This window comes from Lissotriton vulgaris, chromosome 5 (genome assembly GCF_964263255.1).
Source record: "Lissotriton vulgaris chromosome 5, aLisVul1.2, whole genome shotgun sequence".
Taxonomy (NCBI): domain Eukaryota; kingdom Metazoa; phylum Chordata; class Amphibia; order Caudata; family Salamandridae; genus Lissotriton; species Lissotriton vulgaris.
In genome coordinates this window covers 1,990,825,486-1,990,850,011 of record NC_141693.1, presented here as the reverse complement: position 1 = coordinate 1,990,850,011, position 24,526 = coordinate 1,990,825,486, and the positions used below count along the sequence as shown (strand labels likewise).

The window sequence follows — 24,526 nt, the reverse complement described above, 5'->3', positions numbered from 1 at the left end:
GGGAACATTGTGCTACACCACCTAAAAGCAGTTCTAAAGCATTTTTTGAGAAATTCAAATACTTCTCAGGGTTTAACACCAGTGATGCAGAAACGTTTTATTATAAATTGTTAGATAAAACAGGAATGAAAACAATGCTGACAAATTCTAAATTGATATATTCAGAAGAATTTTATGACAAAATGATGACATTTGGTTTTGATTATTGGAAAAATAATATTGAAACGAAAACAATTTGGGGTACAAAAGATTGGCAGGTGCAAGGCATAGAAGCACTATTTAGAACCTGCATGATACCAGAACAAATGTTATTTTTAAATGACACAATACACCAAACATCTTGTCTTGGCCTAGCTAAGATCAAAGAACTTAAAACACCGTCTATACCAAAGCCAATACCTGAGAATACAACCACAGATATTGAGTTAGACGTGTCACAAATTTTACATTTCAACAGAACACATCCTGATTGGAAAAAGTGGTTAATCTGGCCTACAGACACAAATAGCTGTCAAGATAGATTCCTGAATAAAACACAGGGGTTAAAAATGACCAGATTAGACCCTAGATACTCCCAGAGACAACATCCAGAAATTATAACAACATACAGTGTAGGGAAACTCTGCCTTGAATGGCTAACTTCGTCCACACTGGCTGAAATTAAGCAACACTTGTCTTTACTAAAAGATGGTGCTGATTTGCGCGATTTCATTCTTGGACCACGCAAACAGCGACAAAAGCGTTTCATAGCGACCAGTATCTATGCTGCTTACAACGAGGCTTGGAAAGTAAAGCAAATTGAAACTGCTGAAAAAATACGAGAAATTGATCGTATTAATTTGGAGAAATCACTTTCTGTGGTAGACAATGGGTTAACGACTCTGTCTTCCAGAATATATTCGTTGGACAATATTGTATCCTCTGCCTTTGATGTGATAGACAGAGATTTGCTAATGTTACAACATGGCCAATCTCAATTACGCTCTATTATAGAATTAGGCTGGACGCTGCAAAATCTTCGTTCAGGCTATGTGCCTTGGCCTTTAATCAACACAACGTCATTATTTTCCAGTTTTAACCTTACTGATAAACAGATCAGTTTGGCACAGAAAGGAGCAGACTATACAATCCTGAGCATCGAAAAACTCGAGAGATTACCATTGACAATGTCAGAGAGTCCTGTCATTGAATGGATAATACACGGAATTATCACAATTCCGATAACAACTTTCCGATTTAAAAAGTGCCTTGAGTACATACCTGCTGGCCAGTATGAACAATTGGGTAAAGGATATGTAAAATCCGAATGGAAATTACCATACACTCATTCTTGCTATAGTGACAGCGACAAAAATGTATTTCTTAGTGGTGATAACTGTAAACATTCACTAAGCGGTATACTTTTGTGTCAGGGTATTAATTTACACGGAGCATGTGATGGAAATTCTAACAACCTTTCATGCCACCAGCTAGTCACACCTGCAACTCAGATAGAGCCCTTCTTTATGCAACTTTCGAACGGGAGTTACATTCTTAGAACGGATCACAGATGTTGTGGCCTCGCGCCAGGGAAAAGTTATCTAATAGAAGTAACGTCCATGGTCAAATGTTGTATGCAAGCATTGTTTCCGAGTGGGCCTCCAGACATAGTGACTCCCATCTGGCCTCGTCTGAATCTCTATTCTATACGAATTGATACATTAAGCAAAATGAAATCTGTACTTTTACAGACAACAGTGCCTATAACGTCATCTAAAGAGACGTATGATCTTCTAGTTGCAAGGACAGCTACTGAAATTCATGACCTTTTATCAACAAATTGCCCCGTGCATTTCGTAGAAATGTTCAGCCAACTCCTTAACATGTCTAGTGCAACAAGCATCCCAGGCATATTTAAGACAGTCTTTACGGGACTGCTAACACCCTTCCAGGCAATTTTGGGAATCTTTCCTAATTTTGTGCACTCCATTTTTGGCGGCATACCATTATTTTTGGGACTCGTCGCAGGGATTCTATTTTTGACCCTCCTGCTACGTTATGGCAAGCCTCGGCTCAGACATAGCTCCCATGGGAATGGAAGAGACAATCCTAGCAATGCGCTACCGGGACAGGATAACTAACGTCCTTGGATTGGCCAGGCTGAGAGATCTAAACATGACCTGGTTCCTTTCATTCAGACCGATATGGCAAAATTGCATTTTACCTGTGCTACGGTGTATGCTTTGCGGCGATGAATGCGTGTTGGACATCTGTCTTTCACTTCCATCAGCAGTACCAATGGACGTCGATACTTTGCTCAGTCCAATAACGGCTCACGCATTGTGTTGTCCCCAGCGGCTACCAATCCTGATGACGGCATTCGTGGAGACTCCTGTACTACAGCCAAGTGGTAACAGTGGAGCGAGTGACAAAAGCAACATCATCCAGGTACAACGTTCTGTGAGCATTGCTGGTCCTGCCTTCGATGACAGCAATCATTCTCACACCTGCCAAGTTACAGCGCTATCTATTTTGGTTGAACTATCACCTGATTTTGTAGACCAATTCTTTGAGAGCCTGTCTGATACGATGTTCTCACCCATAGAGAAACAATAACTTTTTGAGAAGCTTTCCGACACACAGCGTTCCCATGAACTCTGAATTCGGCCTTCAGTTTTGATCAACAAAAACTGCCAAGAGCTTTGGAAATTTATTTTCTTTGAATTGGACAATTTTTCTAATATTGACCATTTTTGGCACGAACAATTCTTTGCTTAACGTAAAAACTATTCTTAGAGAACAGAAGCTTCACACTTCTATTTCTAAACAGATCTAGAGACATAACAATATTACACCAGCCTCTAGCACACATGTTATTACAATGCATTTTTATGTGATGATTTATCTCGCCTTTCTTCTGTCAGAGATACTTCATGTGTAATTCCTTTTGCATAATCGTTCATTGATTTCATATGCAATAATTTTTGAATGATTACTATGCTTTAAAAAACGTACAGTACCTAAATTTCATGTATTACAAGTACGCCTATTTCGAATGCATTTATGTATTTTGGGGTGGGCAATGTTACACATGCATCTAATTGCTTTAGTTTTAGTAATTTTGATGGACATTAACCCGTGGAGTGGGTGTTGCGTGTTTATCTAGGTTCCTGATCGATACTGTGACCTTATGCCCCTATTCGGCTATAAATCCATTTATTCCCTATATTGGCATAACCGTTCAAGTGCGATTTTCTGAAAAGTCATCTCTGGCCTCACACGAACAGAGCCACATTCCAGCATAGTTCCCTCTGCCACTTCCTTTGCGACCAATTAGTGCAATGACAGAGCAGTAGTCACTATCTGATATTCCTAGATAACACTCCGAGTTCTTCAACAAGATAAAAACTCAGCAAACCTGGAAATCCCCGCTTGCTATGTTTTGATTAGTAATAGAACTCTAATGAACAACTGATAACTATCACTTCCTAGTGACATCTTTAATTGACGTCTTATGTCCAGCAAACTTGCGTCAAACCCGGCACCTGTCAGGTATAAATATTACCAACGTTGCCTTAAGCAATGCCTGTTGTACGAGCTACTGAAGCCAGCTGCCTGCACGACCCCGTGTTGGTAAATCTAGCACTCTGTCGCTGCAGCCTGCTATCCTGTGGTGGTGAAGCTGCTGATACCATTATCGCCGCTAAAGCGCGAACTATGGTGCAGTACGCTTAAGGAGCTGAACAGCCGTCCCTCTGCGAAGACATCCAGCAGATTCCAGCTGCCCGCGGACGCTGTCCCCCCTCCTTCCTTGACGCGCTGAAGAGACCCGCTGCCTTTCTCGTGCAGAGAAATCCAGCCACGGCGTGTCCGGTTTACCCTCGCGGGTGACTGGGATATCGAGAGAGACCCCTGAAGGAGATACCAATCCTCCATCATTCTATTCAGAGGTATGGTGTTGACTAAACCCTTAGACGAGGATTCTTGAAACAAACCTTGGCAAAACCAACTTAACTTAAAGCTACTTACTTACTCCCCTTTCACGTGTTAGGCTTAGGTCAGGCACACTGGGGTAGGCTTAGTTAGAAGCACCAGTTGAGTATGTTAGCCTAATGTATATATGACTGTATATATGTTTTATTACTTTTAAACCATTGTATGGCTAAGAAACCATATCAATGCTTTTACAGTTCTATTTCGCAATACTTATCTTACTGTACGTACTTTTTATAATAACAATTATTGCAATTGTGGCAATACTTTTCTCTTGTACGAGAAGAAAGACTGTTCAATAAATGTTAACCCTTTATTGACAAACGCCCGTCTCTCTATTCTCTACATCTCGTGAAAGTAAACTGCACTAGACTGACTGAGTGAAATACATGTCTATTGTTTCACACGACCCTAGAGATTGACTCTTGATCTGAGGAGCAAAGTTGTCCTGTTGCACGGTTGTTGGAAAGCTGAATCCCTTCTTGTCTGTGCCAAGGAAGCTGATCACTTCCTATGCAGAGAAGAAAGTTTCCAGTGACCTCTGAGCTAGTTGGTAACACAACCCAATTAAGTTTAGCATAGTCAGTGGAGGCCTGGAATATCCGCAGTTCCACGTCGATACTACTGTTTATGTTATTCCAATGCGCAGGGCCTAGTGGGAAACTAGGAACTACACTACAAGAGAGAACCCTGCCGATGAACGACACGAGAGGCGGTGAGGCGTATCAAGGCACCTTCGGGGCGTAGACACTTGAGTGGTATATCGGAGTCCTTGGTCTACCGCTGTGGTCCAGACACGACGGAGCGGGTGAGTGCCAGCTGCCTCCGTATACCCTAACTGACAACATGGCGGCCGCTAATGCTGGACAGTGCAGCGTTCGTCACTAGTGGATTGTGGCCTGCTGGATGGACAGGATATCTAACATAGGGGTCAGTGCAAGGCTGCTACATAAAGACATTTGATACTGCGACTGCGACGGCATAATATGTGTGCTTGTGCTGCGAAGGCTCATACATGTGGATTGCATCTAGGACATCACGCTGTGAATACCTTGGCGGAGAGCTAGTATAGACCAGATCTGCTGCATAGTCTTTGGGGGCTGCTTGGAACTTTAGTATTGAGTGAGTCATGGTGCTGTGAGGCGGGTTGCTCGATTACCCCTGAACGCATGGCGGGAAAGGCGGCTGGGTCTAGGGGGTAACACCCGTTGCAACGAAAGTATTGCATTGCGCTTCCATTGCAACGCGACTAGGACATCGCGGCAGTCTTCAGTACGCATGCAATTACGACGCATGCTATAACATCGCATGGACCTTTACGTCGCTAGCGATTACATAGCATCTACATCGGGTGGATGTTTGGAGGCTGATTTGGATGGCGCTGTTGAAATAAATACCGTCAAAAACCACGCTGAGGCACCTGATGCTAAACATTATAAATACCCAGATGTTAAAATATGAGGCACTTGATCCAAACAGTACGATGTTGAAATAAATACCGGCAAATACCACGCTGAGGCACCTGAAGATAAACACATGAAGGCACATGAAGATACATAAATAATTTATGATAGCGTAAAGAGATAAAAGAAACCTTTATGAAGGGGAATGTCGTGAGTTCGAATCCCCAACTTGCAACAAATGCTACTTGTACATTTTTGAGAATGTTGTATGCTGTCACCTGAAGATAAGCATTACAAGCTTACATTAATTACCGCGCTGAGGCACATGAAGATAGAAATGTGGGGAAACAAAAAAATACCACGCTGACTGACTAGCTTTTCTTAATTAATTTATGATAGCTAAAGAGATAAAAGAAACGTTTATGAAGGGGAAAGTCGTGAGTTCGAATCCCCAACTTGCAACAAATGCTACAAATAATTTATGCAAAATGCAAATTTTTGAGAATGTTGTATGCTGTATAATTGGAGAATGTTGTATGCTGTATAATTATTCAGGTACGTGTACATTAAAAGCCGTTTCGTACAAATAATTTATGTTACATGTACATTTTTGATAATGTTGTATGCTGTATAATTTTTCTGTTACGTGTACATGAAAAGCTGTTTCGTCATGTACATCGATGAATCTATGGATGAAGGCTGTATGGTTGGACGGGTGAAATGCTGGGTGGTTGAATGGACGGGAGAAAGGCTGGGTGGATGAATGGATGGATGAAAGGGTGGATGGTTGGACAGGTGAAAGGCTTGGTGGATGAATGGATGGATGAAAGGGTGGATGGTTGGACGGGTGAAAGGCTTGGTGGATGAATGGATGGATGAAAGGGTGGATGGTTGGACGGGTGAAAGGCTGGGTGGATGAATGGATGGAGGAAAGGGTGAATGGAAGATGGTTGCATGATGAATGATGTATGGATGATGAGCTGGTGGATGAATGATGGGTGGATGGATGGGTGAGCGACTGTCGTTTGTAATGCACAAAAATGAATATTTGGGTGAACAATATAGTACAGCGCTGACTGTCCAAATAACCATTCACAGAAGACAAGTTGGGTCTTTAAATACCAGCTTCCCATAAATAATGTATGATAGCGTCAAGAGCTAAACGGAACGTTTATAAAGGGGAATGTCGTCAGTTCTAATCTCGAACTTGCAACAACTGCTACAAATAATTAATTCCACATGAACATTTTTGAGAAATAACGTAATGGATGAATGATGTATGGATGATGGGCTGGTGGATGGATGGGTGAGAGGGTGGGTGAACGGACGAAGGGTGTGTGGCTGGACGGGTGAAAGGTGGAAGGCAAGATGGATGGATGGATGGATGGATGGGCGGATGAAGAATGGGTGGATGGATGGATGGATGGATGGATGGATGTGGGGCTGGTAGGATGAAGGATGGGTCAATGGATGGATGAATGGATCGATGGATGGAAGGGTTGATGGCTTAGTGGGGTGTCGCAGGTAATTAGTATTATGCCGATGTTCTCAAAATTACAAATATTGTTATTTGAACTCCAGTGGGCCTCTGAATGTCAATGCCAGTTTTTACAATTATCTCCTGCCATCCGCTGCACCAAAGAGAGGCTCGGAAAGAATTGGATGGTGCTGTCCCCACCCACAGAAATTAACAACAGCATAATATCAATCCTTCAAGGACTAAGGGCTCTAAAATATGATTCACAGTAAAGACACCAGACCTACTGCCTTTATCATAAATTTTCATAAATCAGATCGGACCTGCGGCCTCCGACATAACTTTTCCTAATAATTCCATCCAGCCTATGGCCTTTATCACTAGGTTGTCACCTTAATCGACTCAGGCCAAGTAAATGCCTCATACGCATTCCCACAAAGCAGCTTCTAGAATACAGTCAAAATTACAAATATGTACTAAATTACAGTTGACAAAACGTAAAGGTCAGCTGGTTTTAACAAACGCTTTACACAACAAATGTCAGGCCTGCTGCCTTTGTTGTAACACTATACAGATCAGGCCTATGGCTTTTATCGTTGGCTTTTCACATTGACCAGCTCACATTCCTGTGTTAAGATTTTGAAAAAGGCAAAAAGTGCAATACAAGAACTCCCTTTTCTGTTGATCACAGAGTCAAGCAACAACTGCACTTCACAGCCGGACCTAAAAGGATAATACATTCAAGGTCATCCATAATTCTCCTATAGAGCACTTACGGTATGATTTGTTGCTGTGTCCAGTTTTTAAAGACCCTCTGTGACTGTATGAGAGCTGATGGGCACCAGGGACAAGTTCAAATTGGAAATATCGATTTGACGTCATCAATAGCATTTGTGATACTGATTTGGTTTCATATTTTGATATATTTTTAATGTAAAATCAGTCTCTTTTTAAAAACAAAAATGTCTATTAATCAATACACGCCCAACGTCCAGGGAAGGCCTGAGAATAAACAGTATGAAGTTTTAACCAGCATGTTTGATCTTAAAGGGAGAGGACTTTTCTGTTTTTTAATAGTCCGCCGTAATGTTTGCTGCTCGGTGCTCCTGGAAGCTGCTTCGTCAGGATAAAACGAGGGGTGGTTTCTTCTGGCATTTGAAACGGTGACGTGTAGGTTGTACGAGACAGCTGCAACAGATGCTACACCCACTGAGTTATAGCACTGGTTCCTACGAAACCAGTTCCCTGTCACATTATTTGACACGAGCTAAGGTATGTGCACTCCTCTGAACTTAAATAAAATTAGCAGCCCCTGAAGCAAGTCACTAGTCAAGCATTGTGCGAAATAGCTTGCAAAATTATTAATTGCTGCATCAGTGGTTGTGTGGCTGCAGCCAACACCTCATCCGGGTTGTTGGGGCACAGACACCTGTGGCGCTTTTACAAGGAACCCAGGGACACCTGGGCCTACAGTACCACTGTGGGTAGCTCCCGAGAGAGCAGGGACCTCCCTCCCTTCCAGATAGCAGGCATAAAACTCGTCCAAGATCACACTGGTTAGAGGCGGCAGACCCGAGAGCAGAGGACGGCTCGGGACCAGGGTTCGATTCCCGGCGCGGCAGGTTCCTGGACCAGGGTCAGCGGACTCGATAATTCTCTCGCCTCGGTGCCCACTCTGATTAGCGATCACACTCGGCAACTCTGGGCATTAGCTTGCCTCATCTTCACTAACGGCCCCACCAGACCGCCGGGGATGCCTGGTCTCACCCTGGAGATACCCATTAAGGGACCATCTCTCAGGGAAGCCAGGAAGGGTTTTGCAGCGGTCGAAGCGCCTTGGGACCCTCCGGGTATGTAGTGCGCTATATAAATGCCTATACATTTACATTTACATTACATTTACACAATTAACCAGGGGCGAAACCGATAGTTCAGTCGACAGACCTCACCCGATGGGCTGCCAAGTACAGACTGTTTATTGAGTTACCTTTGCGGCTAAATTAAAATAAGAGTTTTTAAAAAATAGGGTTACATTACTTGCAATTTACAAATTAATAATATACCATACTAACAAAGTAATAAAAGTAGAAGATTTGGTGTCGAGGGGGACAGGAGGGGGGGCAGGGGTAGAGGTGGGTTCATGCTGCAAACACAAGAAACCGAGTTGCTTTGCTCTGCGACGTAATGTACTGCGGGGTGATGTTCCGGCCAATGGGAAGCAATGCAATCGCGTTGCAAAGGGATGCGATGTCATTGGTCACGATGTAATGGACGAAGCGATGTAATAGACGCGATGTTACAGCGTGCGATGTAGCTGACCGCGATGTAGCGTCATACATCCGGTCTAGGAGAGTGACTGACTGCTGGCAGGGACGGTGAGCCGCCATTGGCACTGGCGATCACGCTGTGTACCCGAAGCGAAATAAGGACTCTGGCTTCTTGATGGTGCCATAGGGCGGGACGTTACTGTGCAGAAGGACACCAGGATTGATCAGGCAGATTATAATGGACTTGGTGATGGTCTGCTGTGTCAATGGCCTCTGTTGTATGACACCTGCTACCAATTTCATAATCTGAGGAGGCACGACACCATAGCTGTGACTGCAATAAAGTGCGAACACACTGACACTGTGCCCTGTACACACAACATGACTTTGCGGGACCCTTCTTAGACGGGAATTTGCACGATGGGGAGACAGGATTCATGTCAGCCGCGTCTCAATTTTGAAGCGAAAAAGAGCACGCGCCAACAAGATGCAGAGGTGGGGAATGGCATGGTGGAGGCACCCACCGAGCAGGGTGCTGGACCTAGCAAAGACATGCAAACACTCCTGTCGGAAATGCGTCAAGGCTTTGCGACGATAGCGGATAAAGTGGATACACTCACTACCCGCATGGACGCCATTGCTCGCAAACTAGATGGGCATGATACACGCCTAAAGGAAGCGGAGCATAGGATATCTGATACAGAAGATGTCACGGAGCAACTGAAAACTGCGGTGCCCAAAATGGACAAACTGATGAAAATCATCAATGCAAAAAATTAGGACATTGAAGCTAGAGGCCGGCTCAATAATGTACGCATTTTAGGTGTGCCCGAGCACAAATACGGGCAGGCTCGAGGACTATGTTGAAAAGATGCTTGTTGTGGTGACTGACACAGGTGCGCTCTCCCCTCAGTTCAACGTGGAGAGGGCTCATAGATTCCTTGGTCCGAGACCTCCACCTGGAAGTGTGCCTAGGCCCCTCATAGCGAGCCTCTTAAATTATAGGGACAGGGACACTGTATTGCGAGTGGCCAGGGAGAAGAAACAGCTCAACTTTAATGGTGTCTCATTTACTCTCTTCCCTGGCTTCACGGCACATGTGCAGGAGGAGAGACGCAAGTTCAACGCCGTGAAACAGAAACTGAGACAGGCACAGGTGGATTATGCCCTCTTATATCCGGTGCGTCTCCGAGTCATGTATCAGGGCACTCAAACCATTTACTTGAAGCCGCAGCACGTGGAGGAATTCCTTAAGAAAAGCAAATGACGGAAGGATACGGTTCTTGACCAAGATGACACAGCGGAGGTGCAGATATCTGATGTGGAATGACCCTCCTCAGGGATGGTGCTGGGACCTCATTTTGCGTTCAACTAAATTCCGCTGGAAATGCAATGTTGCTGGACCTTCTCTGCGCACCACATATGTTTTTTCATGGTAGCCTGGTATTGTGGGCCTCTAAATGGGAATGTCGCAGCTGGGCGAAACACGTCAGATGAGAAAAAAACGGACACCCTTGCCACTTCAAGGAGGACTGACCAGTTGTAGTTGGTCTCCTGAATAGGTGCAAGGTACCCGCGAGTCTCCTGGTGGGAAGCCCCCAATGGGAGTACCCCTGTTGTATTCTTCTAATGGGTTTGTGGGGGGTTAAACAATGCGAGGAAATGCAGGCAGGTATTGGCTTACCTGGATAGGCAGCAGGTGCAGGTGGCATTGCTGCAAAAGACGCATATGCACCCACAATCCCACAACACTTTTGCCAGTAGATGGGCGAGTGTCCGAGCATTCTGTTCTTATTGTTCTTATGCTCGAGGCACTGCCATATTGGTTAAAAAGCATGTCCCCTTTGCACTTGTTGGTACCATCTCGGACCCACAGGGGAGATATATCATTGTATGGGGGAGGATGAGCAGGGATTCTTTAACAATTGCGAATTGCTATGCCCCCAATGTGGATACGCCTGAATTTTTCACGTCTCTGTGGGGTAAGATAATGGATATTGGTTCTACGCACATTATGTGGGGGGGTGATTTTAATGTTGCCTTGATCCCTACTATGGAAAGAGCTGGTGTTGCAGTACATTATCATAACAAATCCCGTGAGGTGATGGCGGGCATAGTGGAGGAGGGGGGCCTCGTAGACAGCTGGCGTCGACTACATCCGCTGCACAGGGAGGGGACACACTTTACATCACACACTGGGACTTGGGCATGGCTGGACTATTGCTTGATTTCCAGGGGGTTAGTAAAAGCCCTATGTAATGCTACACATCTCGCCAGGACCTATTCTGATCATTGCCCTGTAAAAATCACGATCAAGGTCCCTGGGTATGGTAGGCCTAGGCCACAATGGCGAATGCAACCAACTGCATTGTTGGATATGGTCTTTCAGGCTGAACTTGGTGAGGAGATAACAGACTTCTTTTCACGAAATAAAGGGTCCGTAGACAGTGTGGAGGTAATATGGGAGGCCTTTAAGGTTACGATGAGGGGCTACTGCATTTCCAAAAGTTTCGGAGTACTGAGAGACATACAACGTACATTGAGGAAATTGGACCAGGAACTGAAGAGGCTGGAGGGTCGCATGCTGAGTGGGGAAACAGGTCAAGTACAAAAAGATTTTAGGATCAAAATATCTGAGTATGAAGAAGAGGCTGCTAGGGAAGTTAAATTTAGAGGGCGGTATTGGGTGGCGCGGAGATACGGGGAAGGGGAAAGACCGGGGAAGGCCCTCTCTGAGATTACACAGTGCCCACAGTTTAACAATAGTATATTGGAGATAGATCAACCAGAGGGAGGAATCTGTTGAGACACCATAGGGATCCTGGAAACTTTTACCTCACACTACGCTAAATTATACACCACACAAAATCATGCGGGGTGGATCTTGATGACTTTATGGGGGAGGTAGCGTTATGTTGGCTTAGCGATGTACATAGGGTCTTTCTTAGTGCTCCGTTTGAGATCGTCGAGATCAGGGAGGCTATCATGTCCTTGAAGAATGGAAAGGCGCCAGGCCTTGATGGCTTGCCAGCCGAGTTTTATAAATGTTATATTGATGTCATGGCACCGGTCTTATGGGAAGTTTTTGAGGAATCCCTTGAAGTGGGGATACTTCCTTCCTCGATGCGTGAAGTAGTCATAACATCCCTACTGAAACCTGGTAAACCCTCCAGAGCCTGCGATTCCTTTCAACCACTGTCACTTATTAACTGTGATACGAAAATATTAGCCAAAGTCTTGGCCACTCGGTTTTCTCTCCTGATGGATAACATCATACTTCCAGACCAGTCTGGCTTTGTCCCTGGAAGGGTCACTAATCATAATTAGCGCACCCTGTTCTCTTTAATACAGACTGTGGCGCCGGAGTTTCCGGTTGCTGCTATATTTTTAGATACTGCTAAGGCATTTGACTCTGTAGAATGGAGTTACTTATTTGCAGCCCTGCAGAGAATGGGGTTCCCTAAGTTATTTTCTCCTGGGTACAATTGCTGTATCATAAGCCTACTGCTAGGGTGTTAATAAATGGGCACCTGTCTACATCTCTTTCCATCGCGGGGCACTCGGCAGGGGTGCCCGCTCTCTCCGCTCTTATTTGCCATAGCAATTGAGCCACTGGCATCTAGATTGCGTCAGCTTCATCGGGACAGGGCGTTTAGATGTTTTCAGCGTCAAATTCTGATTTCATTGTACGCTGACGTCACATTGTATGTTAGAGATCCACAACAAAACATTAATACCCTATTGCGAGAATTCCTGGTGTTTGGCAGGCTTTCGGGTGTTAACATAAATTGGGGGAAATCGCAACTTTTTCCGCTTACGCTTGCAGTACCCAGATTTTTATTGAATTTTCCCCTTGAATGGTGTGATTCTGATCTTCGGTACTTAGGTATACAAGTGTCTAAGGACAAGGAGGAAACACTAAGGCGCAGCGATCATGAGACTGGAAAATAATGTCACACGTTGGATTACTCTGCCCTTGTCGATGCCAGGAAGAGCCTCTCTCATTAAAATGGTTGTCCTCCCCCAATTTCTATACTTTTTTCTTAATATTCCCTATTACCCTGGCACTTTTTTCTTTAAAATACTACGGAAGGAATTGATTCGACTATTCTGGGGAGGTAAACAACCACGCCTTAAATGGTCAATCCTCATGCAGCCCTATGATAAGGGTAGATTTGATATTCCCGACTTTGAGATCTATTATATCAGCGCGCAGGCTCATTATGCATACCATTGGATGCTGCCCACGCCATACATGCCGCATTTAGCAACGGAAGACTGGCTGGTGCGGCCCCTCCCTCTGAGCGGACTCATACATGGACCTGCTAGGGCCATAGAGATACCACCCACAACGGTCACCTGCACTGTGGATGCATGGAGACGAATAGCAGTTATCCTGGAGTCTCAGCTCTTATACTCTCTGCGGCTCCCGCTTTCATACCACCCGAAACTGGTAGTACTGCAGGAATCGGGATTCCGAGCCTTGTGCAGGAAACTTAATGTCATCACATAGGGTGACTTGTTCCATGAGTGGGTGTTTTGCTCCATGGATCAATTCTTTTGGGATATACGTCCCACACCCTTGGATGCTTTTCTGTACGTGCGACTGAGGCAGGGGATGAGGGCGGTCGTACCTGACTTCCCTCGTGAACCAGAAATACTTGACCCATTGCACTTCCTGCTTAACTCCTCCGATGAGAAACACTTGGTATCGGGCATATATAGTAGTATACGGTCACAACGGCAGGGGGTGGAAGGGTTGGCCCGCATGCACTGGAGTGAACATTTAGGAAAGGAAATATCAGAAAGTCAATGGACCTATTGCTGTAGGGTCACTGAACATATCTCAGCTAGTTGTAGATTCAAAGTCATACATTATAATTTCTTATAGCGCCTTTGCTACACCCCTGCTTAGAAATGTAGATTTCAGTTTTCAGATAATGATAGATGTGAGAGGTGTAAGAGGGCTGGGGCGGGTTTCTTGCACCTAGTGTGGGAATGTCCGGGGGTATGGGAGTTCATTTAGACCAGTCGAAGTCCAAGTAGAAGGTATTTCAAACAAACAGGTGCCTAATGCTTTGCAAGCAAATGTTTCTGTAAAAATTGGCTCAGCTATATATATGCATACATTTATGATCAGCTAAATAAATCCACTAATTCTATTAGGCCGTGATCTATTATGCAAGTTGAATATTGTGATTTATTTATTCTGTATCATCCTCTACAAACACTCAGCTCAGTAGTAAAACCACAACCTCTGTAGCCGGTGGAGCTGGAAACCACCAAAGTAGTGGAGACTCAAGGTGCTCCCACAGTGCTCCCACAATGCCAAACTCGCCGGTTCTCACTTCATTTAGAGTTGGGGAACCTCAGGATTTCTGATGAGGAGCCATCTCTGCTGTTGGAAGCCCTTGGCCTAGCAGTCCATCCACTTCACCACCAGGTCACAGCAGCAGGCACCCTTCCCTGTTTAAGGTGGTAGGACTGAATAGAACTGGTTTTCACTTCCCGGGACCACTGTGTGCACCAGGACCAAAACATTATAGCAGCCCACTTGTCATTCAGGTATGAAGAAAATGCATCTGTTGCATTGGTGGATGCACTTTCAGCAAAGAGACGCCCAACATGCACTCTCTTATATAACAGTTTAGTAAAGGTTTGAGCGTTTGCGCCTCTTTTGCGTAATATAATGATTTCAACCAATCCAAAGAAAACATTTGTCATAAGTTATCTTGAAGAAGGTCTTTCTTGATTACATTTTATATTGACACGTGTTTCGCCCACTCTGGTCAGTGCGACCTGGGCTTTCTCAAGGCTTTCACAATTGTACTTATGATCAGTGAGACAATCTCATAGAATACAAAGCATGGATCTTCAGAGCAAATAGAAAAATAAATGTTGATTTTCAAGCAGTGGAATGAAAGTCCCAGGTCAATCCCTCATGGTAATTTTCCTTTGCGAGCTGTCCAAAGGCAATATCATCCAGTCTTAGGATCTCTGGACCTTCGCTTAATCCTCAAACTCTCTTAACCGGTTCGATGCTGATAACGGAACCGCTCCGTCATCAGCTGCGGTTGGGCTGTGCTGCTGACGTCATGGCCCGGCCGCCGCGCCTGCGCGGCGCTGATTACGCGCCTGCGCGGCGCATTCTATTGAGCGGGGCGGGCCATGACGGAACCGCTCCGTCACGAGCACAGCCCAATCGCGGCTGGTGACGGAGCGGTTCCGTCACCAGCATGCGGCCGCCGCGCGGCCGCCGCGCCCTCTTAGCGCTGCGGCGGAATAGCCGCCGCAGCGATGTGGTTAATATAACGTTTGCAAAATATATACAAATTGTCCTGGTTGTAATAATATTTGAATTTGATACAGGCAGGGAGAGCAAAAAAGGAGTTGGCTGGAGTAGCAGATAAGCCAAAAGTAGGAGAGCAGAAAAGGCAAAGTAGAGGGCACAAGGATGGGGAGAAAGACGAGGAGAGATCCTGCTCATGTTTCTGATGGTTAATGAGAACTACAAGTTCTGGCCATCCGTATGGAGTTAAGCATGCTCTTTTTTGGATTTTAACCCGATATCCTTCCGTAATGGGTACAGCTGCACATACTCATCCTCCAATAAAGATAACAGTGGCATAGTGTTTCCTAGCCCCCTAAAATGTGTATATTTCCATGTGAATTCTTCTGCAATGCATTTACTTTGATCACAAACATATGTTTTCCGATGGGGTAATACATTTGGTAGATCAGAAAATTATCTTTTCTTGCGTTGACTGAAATCAGTTTCCTAACACTGGGCTGTCCAGTACACATTGAGCAAGTGTGGGAATTGTTCCAGCTAACCAGTTTAAACATTATTTCGGTTGTAGACCATAAATGTCACAGATGAGAAATCACAATACAGTACATAAGCACAGTTAAAAAAATACCGTTAATAACAAAATGCAACGTTTTATGAAAAATAATGTGGGCTCACTTAGGTGACAGGAAAACAAATACCATAGTATAAAATAATAATTAAAAATAAATAAATAGAAAGATATTCATTTTTTTTTATTACACATGAAATTTACACATATACTACAATTAAAACACTGTGCTTGCAAGAGGAATGATTCAATTTGGTAGTTATGTAACAAAAAATCGATCTCAGCCCTAAAGATTAGCGTGAAATGGTTTTGCGCAGGATTGGCCAAACACACTTTAAAATACTTAGCGATGAAAAATACGATGGTGGATGAAGTGTCGACTCTGCAAATTCTCAGGGAAACCCTATACTGGTGCACTCCTAACAAACATGAAAAGGGGATGATCCAACGTTTGCACTGCTTCATTTAAAAGAGGCAAAAAACTGCATATGGTCGTCAATTTCCTCACACTTATTGTATGATTGGCAGAGGCTACGTTTCCATTTAGAGGTAAATGAAGTGAGGGGGAGAGTGCCCAATCTGAACCTTAGATGAAGGGCTTTGGTGGAAGGAGGATCAATCTGGTCCATATAGGCCTCAAAAACCTTGAACCCTATAAAGCGGTCGCTACGGTATTCCGGACTTGGCTGGATAATCAGCTTTGTCTCCTCATGTTCCCAATAAAGAGACTTAGGGGCATATTATCAAGCCTGGGCGATAAAATGATCGCCGCTTTATCGTCAGGAAACTGCTGCTAAAGTGGCGATGATGGGCTTGATAATATGCTCTATGGAATTCCAATCGAAGCTCATGTTAGATGTGAAGGACATCTAACATGAGCTTCGATTGGAATTCCATAGAGCATATTATCAAGTCCATCATCCCCACTTTAGCGGCAGTTTCCTGCCGATAAAGCGGCGATCATTTTATCGCCCAGGCTTGATAATATGCCCCTGAATCTCTTTAACTGAGGAAGATGTGATGGAAGAAGTGTCTACCCAAAACTCTTGCACCCCTAATGAGTAGGAGGGTCTGTTTGATATAACTCAGCCATGGTACCAAAGCCTTACTTTTTTGTCTACCCAGGATGTTGCCCAGACCCGCTCTATAGTATGATAGCTCGGGAACAGAGTCAGACCAAAGGTGTAGGCAGTAAAGTAGAGGTTTCGGTCACCCCAGAGAAATGATAAGGCAGATACCAAAGTCTTGTCTAAAAATCAAGAATCCACCTCAGAATCTATGGATCTCCCGCATTTATTGTCCTCAGTAAGGCGATGGAGGTCAGAGTAAGCAGTTTTTCGGGCCCAAGACAGAAACATAAGCGGTCCACAGTGGATTTTCAGCAGTGTCGGCAAGAGCCAGTGGGTTCTATTGGGGGTCTCAGAGTTGAGTTGTGAAAACAGTAGATTTACAGCCATACTTGGGACATGCCTATGGCACAAGGAACATTGCAACCTTCAAACACAATATACTCAAAAGAACCCAAGCAGGGCTCCATCACCAGTGCGCCAATGCATAGTCTGTGATCTTGGCCTACATTTTAATATGATCAAGCATTGTCCTGCTGACTAGCGATTTGTATTCTTGTCACGTTATCAAGACAAATACTTTCATCTGTGCAAGTAGAGACTGGATGCAAGAGGGAAATTTGATTTCATCCTTATTAGTAAAGTCTCTCTCCATGTCCAAAGAATTTCTACACCCAACAGGGTGGGCTTTACTGGGAGCAGTTTCATCATCGTATTAAGTGTGAAGAAGCAATCTTCTCTCCATCCGTCAGCCCAGTGAGAATGTCCTATATTACACAGGTCAACACTCTCCGTTATAGAATTTAAAACATTTTCGGGCATTAATCCCACAATATAACAAATAAAAATACAGTACTCGATCATTTTCCCGTGAAAGGCTCCCTAACCCTTCATTTATACCCCAAAGCAATAACCCTTCCATTAAAAAAACAAATAAGTAACAAATATATAATTTCTGTGCAAGAGTTTAACTTGATATATTACAGCACACTGAGTGCTCCTTGAAAGATGCATTCCCAGAATATTCTTGGCTTAAGGCATTTTGTGCCCTCGCTTATGATGCCTGTCCCCAGTTCACTTTTCTTTTAATTTGAATTTGCCCTCTTTCCTCTAGAATTCTCACTTGTTTCTGATAACTGCATGGTTCTTCCAAACTGCCATAAAACGCTTCTTCTTGAGGATAACTGGCGACCCCATACCATTGTCCCATAGGTACTCGGGGGATAAGATCTTGGTGGGTTTATGGTATAGAAAGTATTTGTTTAGGTAGCTCTCGTCATGCCAGATGGCCTCAATGCCTCTATCTTTGTCCCGCATCATGGCTTTGTGGCACTGGCCAGTGATTTGATTGACTTCCCTTACTGAGCCTCCAAAAAAGCCCCCAGCATAATAAAAGTCCCCTTCGTCTCCCGGGATGTAGGCCTCAGACTGCGGCCTACGCTCATAAGTGAAATGAGGCCGCTGACCACTATAGAAACCTGGGTGGAGAGTCCCAAACCTTTCGCTCAGTATTTCCACTCCAACAAAGTCGGTGAACTCCATGTCCACGTCCACCGACACAATGTATTCCACCTCGTTGATGAAGGTCTCCCTGGAGGCGTTGTGGATCATCTCCATGCGCCTCATGGACACCTCCTGCCACCTCTTGTACCCCAAGACCTTGATGATGACCAGCCTCCGTCCAGATGCCAGTGTGAACTCGGGTACCTGCTCGGGCCGGTCCGTGAACACATAATAGTTCACTTTGTGCCCCACCATAAAGAACTTCTCTGCTGTCTCAATAAAGTGCTGGAGAAAGACAGTATACCTGAATAAAGAACAAAAAGATGTGGATAAGCACAACATCAGCAGGTCCTGGGTCCAAAATGGCACCCACGATACGTGAGGTGCAATGTTCTCAACAATTTCAAGATTCATTTACTTTTTTTCTAGCATTGTAAAAGGTCAAATACAGCTAGAGGCTCTTATAAAATGGGAATAGCAGAATATGAATTAGAAAAAGAAAGTATTGTAAAAATAAGAGCAATTTTCAGATAAATTATAGATTTCAGAAGAGAAAGAGAGAATGTGGAAGAATACAAAGAGGACTGGAGTGAAAAGCCACAGATTATTATATTACCCTTTGTTGTCCCTTTTGTTCGTAACCTTTTGTTTGATATGCATATTTGATTTGTTTGGGTTGGTATTCCTTTTGATGACTGTACTGCAACTATTACTCTCAAATTGTAAAGCGCTCTGGTATCCTTCAGGATCATGTTCGTGCTATATAAAACTTTATGTAAATAAATAAGCTGTATTTAGATGTTTGCATAGTTCCTTACACATGAAACAAATATATTCCTAATGTGTGCATATTAATATAGTTTCCCTATAGATGTATATATTCACAGAAAAAAGCACAGTCACCTATGACAACATTGAGGGCATTTCTGTAGCGGATACTTGATGTGGCTGGCTTTAAGATGTCATCAGTACATATCGGTCAAATGTTTAGGTCTCGGCCTGGCGAAAAGCAGCGCATGCGCTGCTCTGCCATGCAGAGGACCTTTTGGAATCGATACGATTCCAGCACGCACGCGGCGAGACAAACAAGAAAAAGATGTGCACGTGGGGATTGGATGCTTTACTGGCGGCATGATACACTGGGGACTTTTTTTCTCGCTGCCAGTAAAGGCAGCCCCGCGTGCACATCTTCTGTCCGCGCTGTTCATCACGTCCCATGACGGGCCGCACTTGTTTACCTTGCCATTTCTGCTCTCCGTTCAAACCCCCCATATCCCACCTCTTCTTTATCTCGTGCTGTTAACAATATAAGATTTTATGCCACCCCGTCCCCCAAACACACACACACAATCTTTCTGTCCCCAGTCTTTGGTGTTTTAATGTCACAGTTTTTGTAGCTCCAAGGTGCATTGTTTACAGAATTCACAAGATGAAGTCCGGCGCTACAAAAATATCAAGTTAACGCTTGTGTGCCCATTGGACGTCTCATTCCCGGCTCCCTTTGTTTCATCTACTCCTGCTTTATTTCCTTCACTTGTTCTATTTTACGCATTTATCCAACTGTACCTCATCTTTTTGTAGCTCCAAGGCGCATTGTTTACAGCGCTTGAATTCACAAGATGAAGTTCGGCGCTACAAAAATATCAAGTTAACGCTTGTGTGCCCATTGTGACGTTTCATTCCCGGCTCCCTTGGTTTCATCTACTACTGCTTGTTCTATTTTACACATTTATCCAACTGTACCTCGTCCATCCCGTTATCTGATTGGACCAACAGCACGTGACGCCTGGTAGTCTTCTTCTTCATTTATTCACGACACCTAATCCCCAGATGTTACTGGGCGTCTCTAGTAACATGCCCAGTGGGTTGTTATGGGCCCTAGTGAAAGGAAGGAAATGCCCCCCAGCTAATGGTTCAATGATAAAAAACAGCAATAATGAAATGACCCTGTGCCACTGCACCTGCTGCATCAATGGAAGCTACGCACTTGCATCTCTCTCATTTGCTTCTACATCTCCTCGGTTGTCTCTATATTTGATCGGTTCTTTCAACTTTGGTCCTTCCATTTTATTCCCCCTTTTCCCATTCCACCGTCTTTTCTATGCGTTTCCGATCTAAGCTTGGGCTACTTTGTAAGTATACGCTTGTTTAGTATGTTGTGTGACTACAAATCCTTCGGCCCCATGGGGGGCCGGGGTGGCTCGCAGAGCGCCCAGCATAGCTAGATGGTGCATGTAACACTCTCTGGAATCATAAACGAGGCCTCTGAATATATGGAGGGGGAGGGGGCACTCATCAATATGGCGAGGGCCTCTTCCTTCACCTTTCTCCAGCTCGAGCGGCAGCCCTCGGCTGGGCCAAGACTCCATTAAAGTCCCTCCATCTATCTCCATGCAAATCCGACCCGCACATTATGCAGCCTGCCTGCGCGTGCATCCTTGTGGCCTGGACTGAATGCTGACACAAAGCAGCCATTAGCCCTTCGCCCGGGCGAGGCGCTGCTAATTGCGCAGAATGTAATTAACGATGATGCAATATCGGGGACCTTGCAACTGTCATCAATGTCCACTACCCACAAGAGATAGTTCTCACTGAATTAGGGGGTTATTACTGCATGGGAAAATCTACTTAATCCTAAATATGCTAATTAACACCGCATGCACTTTGGACACTGGTTAAAAGCACCAGTCGCCTCAAAACAGGATCCAGACCGCTTAGAATGTATTTTCCTTTACAAGGTAAATTAAATGTAATAGTACAGTGTATTGGATGTGGGGCTAATGTATTAAAAACAGGCTTTTCTGTAATGGATACTGTGATGAATGTCATTGCAATAATGGTGTTAATACGTCTGAATATGCGACCCATTAAAACAATGTTCTCGGGTTACACATATTTACCCGTTCTCTCTCCACTCCCTCTGCTTCTCCCTCGTTCGCTCTTTCCCTCCCTCCTCCTTTGCTTCTCTTTTTTACCTGTCTTTGCGTGCTTCCCTCCCTCTTTCTCTTCTCTATCTCTCCTGTGTTCTGTCGCTTCCATTCTCTGTCGCTATTGTTCTTGCTCTGTTAACCTCTCGCCTCCCTCTTTTTGACATCTCTCCTTGTTTCTCTCTCCCACAGCCGCTCTTCTCTCTCTTTTTCTCGTCCCCTCCTTTTTCTGTTTCTCCCCCCTCACTCTCTCTGATTCTCTCTATTCCTCCGTCATCCCCTATGTCTCTATGGTTTCCATTTTTCTGTCCTTCTCCTATTATTTCTTCACTCACACACACACACATATCTATCTATCTATCTATCTATCTATCTAGGTCCATCTAGGTCCTCATCCTCGGGCAATCCCCATCTGCCTGGGACGACTCCTGGTGGCCCACAACGCTGGGCACCGCACCGCACCGACACCCGCAGACCATGCACGAAACCTGGGATTCATCCTGGACTCCTCCCTCACGATGACCAAGCAAGTCAACGCAGTCTCATCCTCTTGCTTCAACACCCTGCGCATGCTCCGAAAGATCTTCCAGTGGATCCCCACCGAAACCAGAAAGACGGTCACCCAGGCTCTCCTCACCAGCCGACTGGACTACGGAAACGGGGCGTACGCAGGAACCACAGCCAAACTTCAGAAACGCCTTCAACGCATACAGAACGCCTCCGCAAGACTCGTCCTCGACATCCCTCGCCACAGCCATATATCTGCCCACCTGAAGAACCTGCACTGGCTCCCCGTCAGCAAGAGGATCACGTTCAGGCTGCTCACCCACGCACACAAAGCGCTCCACAACACGGGCCCCGAATACCTCAACAGCTGCCTCTCATTCTACACTCCCACCCACGAGCTCCGCTCCACCAGCCTCACCAGCGTCCCACGGATTCGCAGAACCACCACCAGAGGAAGATCATTCTCCTACCTAGCAGCCAAGACATGGAACTCCCCCCCCCCGCACACCTACGACTAACCCAGGACCATCTCACCTTCAGGAAACACCTCAAAACCTGGTTATTTGAACAATAGCAGGCTCCCCCCCACCCCTCCCTTCAGCGCCTTGAGACCCTCACGGGTGAGTAGCGCGCTTTACAAGTGTACTGATTGATTGATTGATCTATCTATCTATCTATCTTGCCGTCCCTGCCCCGCTCTCGCCCCTCCCCTTCCTGCCTCCAAACATGTGATAAACAGGCGCCAGGACCGCAGCTTCTGTTCGCGCCGCTAGGTCGGGGCAGAGGTAGAGACACAGTCCATGTCTCGGTGACATTCCGCAGGACAGGTTCAGCCTCCGCTCCTAACACTGGCATAAACTGCTTCAGCGCACACACCGGCGCATAGACATCAGAATAAAGGGTTTTAGTGCTGAGTGCAGTTTTCAGATGTTTCTGAATCTATGCGCTTGATGGAGCGAGGTGGAGAAATAAAATTTACTATGCCCCTCGCGAAATCATTTTCTCATAACAATAACTTTTATTGATTGTATAGTTTTGTTTATTAATCAACGTAGTATAGAATGCACACACAAATACAAGTGGGAAAACTAATCTGCTCATGTGGCAAACTAAGTAAGTAATGTTGTCACATTATATACTAATGCAAAAGCCATAAAGTAACCAAAAGCAGCATAAATGTGCTTTCTGTTTATGTATTTGTGGCAAGAACAAGAAGACAGGTGGAGATATCATGCATATGTGTTGCTTATTTGCTAGGTAACAACTTACAGGGAAAAACTTAGTATTGGGGGAGGTAAACAGAAGGGCTATAATTCTTTATTTAACATTTATTTGTGTTTGTTTCTATGATAGTTCCCGTTCTGGCCTGTGATGTCTGTTCCAAAATGGATGTTTTAAGTAAACTCAAAAAGAAAGATGTATCACGCATGTGCAGCCCAAGCCGAGATTGAATGTGAGCTGACTGTGCCTGAGAGAGAATGGTTCAAGGACAGCATGCCCTGAAAGTCCAGATGACTGCCAACAAATATGGACATCTGTATTGTGAAACGTGGGAAATAAACCACATATTGCAAAATTGAGGACGTGACTGAATTGAACATTTAAAATGACAATGGACCTTTTACTTTCCGCTGACGCTGCGGAAGCCAAATAAAATGATGAGGTGATGTTCATCCACCCCCGAATTGACCAATCTGGATAGTTGGTAGATAGATTAAATTAGTAAAAATGGTATAAAAGAGGGTGTGCAGAATTAAGAAAAAACTCTCTTTTCGATTTCCTCCTGAGATGCTGTTGAAATGCTGATTTTTCCTGAGACGTAAGAACTTTCAAATTTCTATTTCCTTTGAATGGGTACTGAGTCTTTAGTTGAGGCTAATAGTTAGGTAGAGTAGGGAAATGGTCTTTGGGAACTATTCTGTCTTTTGCTAATAATCATGTCCTAAAATCTCAATAATAATGTTTATTTCTGAAATCTTTTTAAATAAATGAATCTAAATGTTTGAGCCAAACTTTTCTTCTTTGAAATTTACTGTTGAATAAATAAAGTTAATTAACGTCAGATATGCTAGAAGATTTTCCTTTTAAATAAAAATTAGATAAATGAAGAACTAAGCTGGTCTTGTTATCCTTAGTGTAACATTTTTTGAGAGAGACCCCTTGAAACACTAGGGGAATAGGGTACTTATCAACAGTGAAATCGAATAGCTTCCCTTGGCAGAGGTGCTGAGAAATTAAGCCCAAATACTAGTATTCATGACTGTATGATTATACTAAGTGATTGTATGGGAAATCATTGCCTGAAACTGAACTTTAGCAAAACGGAAGTGATCATGTTTGGCAATCTCTTTCCGCCTTGGTCCCCAGAGTTGTGGCCAAACAACCTTGGCCCCCTTCCCACACCAGTAACCAGAGCCAAGAATCTTGGCGTTATCATAGATGACAAATTAAGTCTGAAGCCCCATGTATCCAAGGTGGTATCCTCCACGTATTTTATGATTAAAATTTTAAGAAAAATACTCCCTTTTATTCCTATAAAATCC

General features: G+C 44.4%; 1 protein-coding gene across 1 annotated transcript in view; it reads right to left on the bottom strand.

The window, feature by feature from the left end:
• Positions 1-16,148: 16,148 nt before the first annotated feature.
• The window catches only part of LOC147717962 (histo-blood group ABO system transferase-like), a 59,531-nt gene continuing 51,153 nt past the window's right edge, over positions 16,149-24,526 (bottom strand). The window contains exon 2 of the mRNA XM_086924738.1: positions 16,149-18,853. Coding sequence (XP_086780864.1) covers positions 18,166-18,853 — 688 coding nt within the window. The 3' untranslated portion in view covers positions 16,149-18,165. The remainder of the gene's footprint in view (positions 18,854-24,526) is intronic.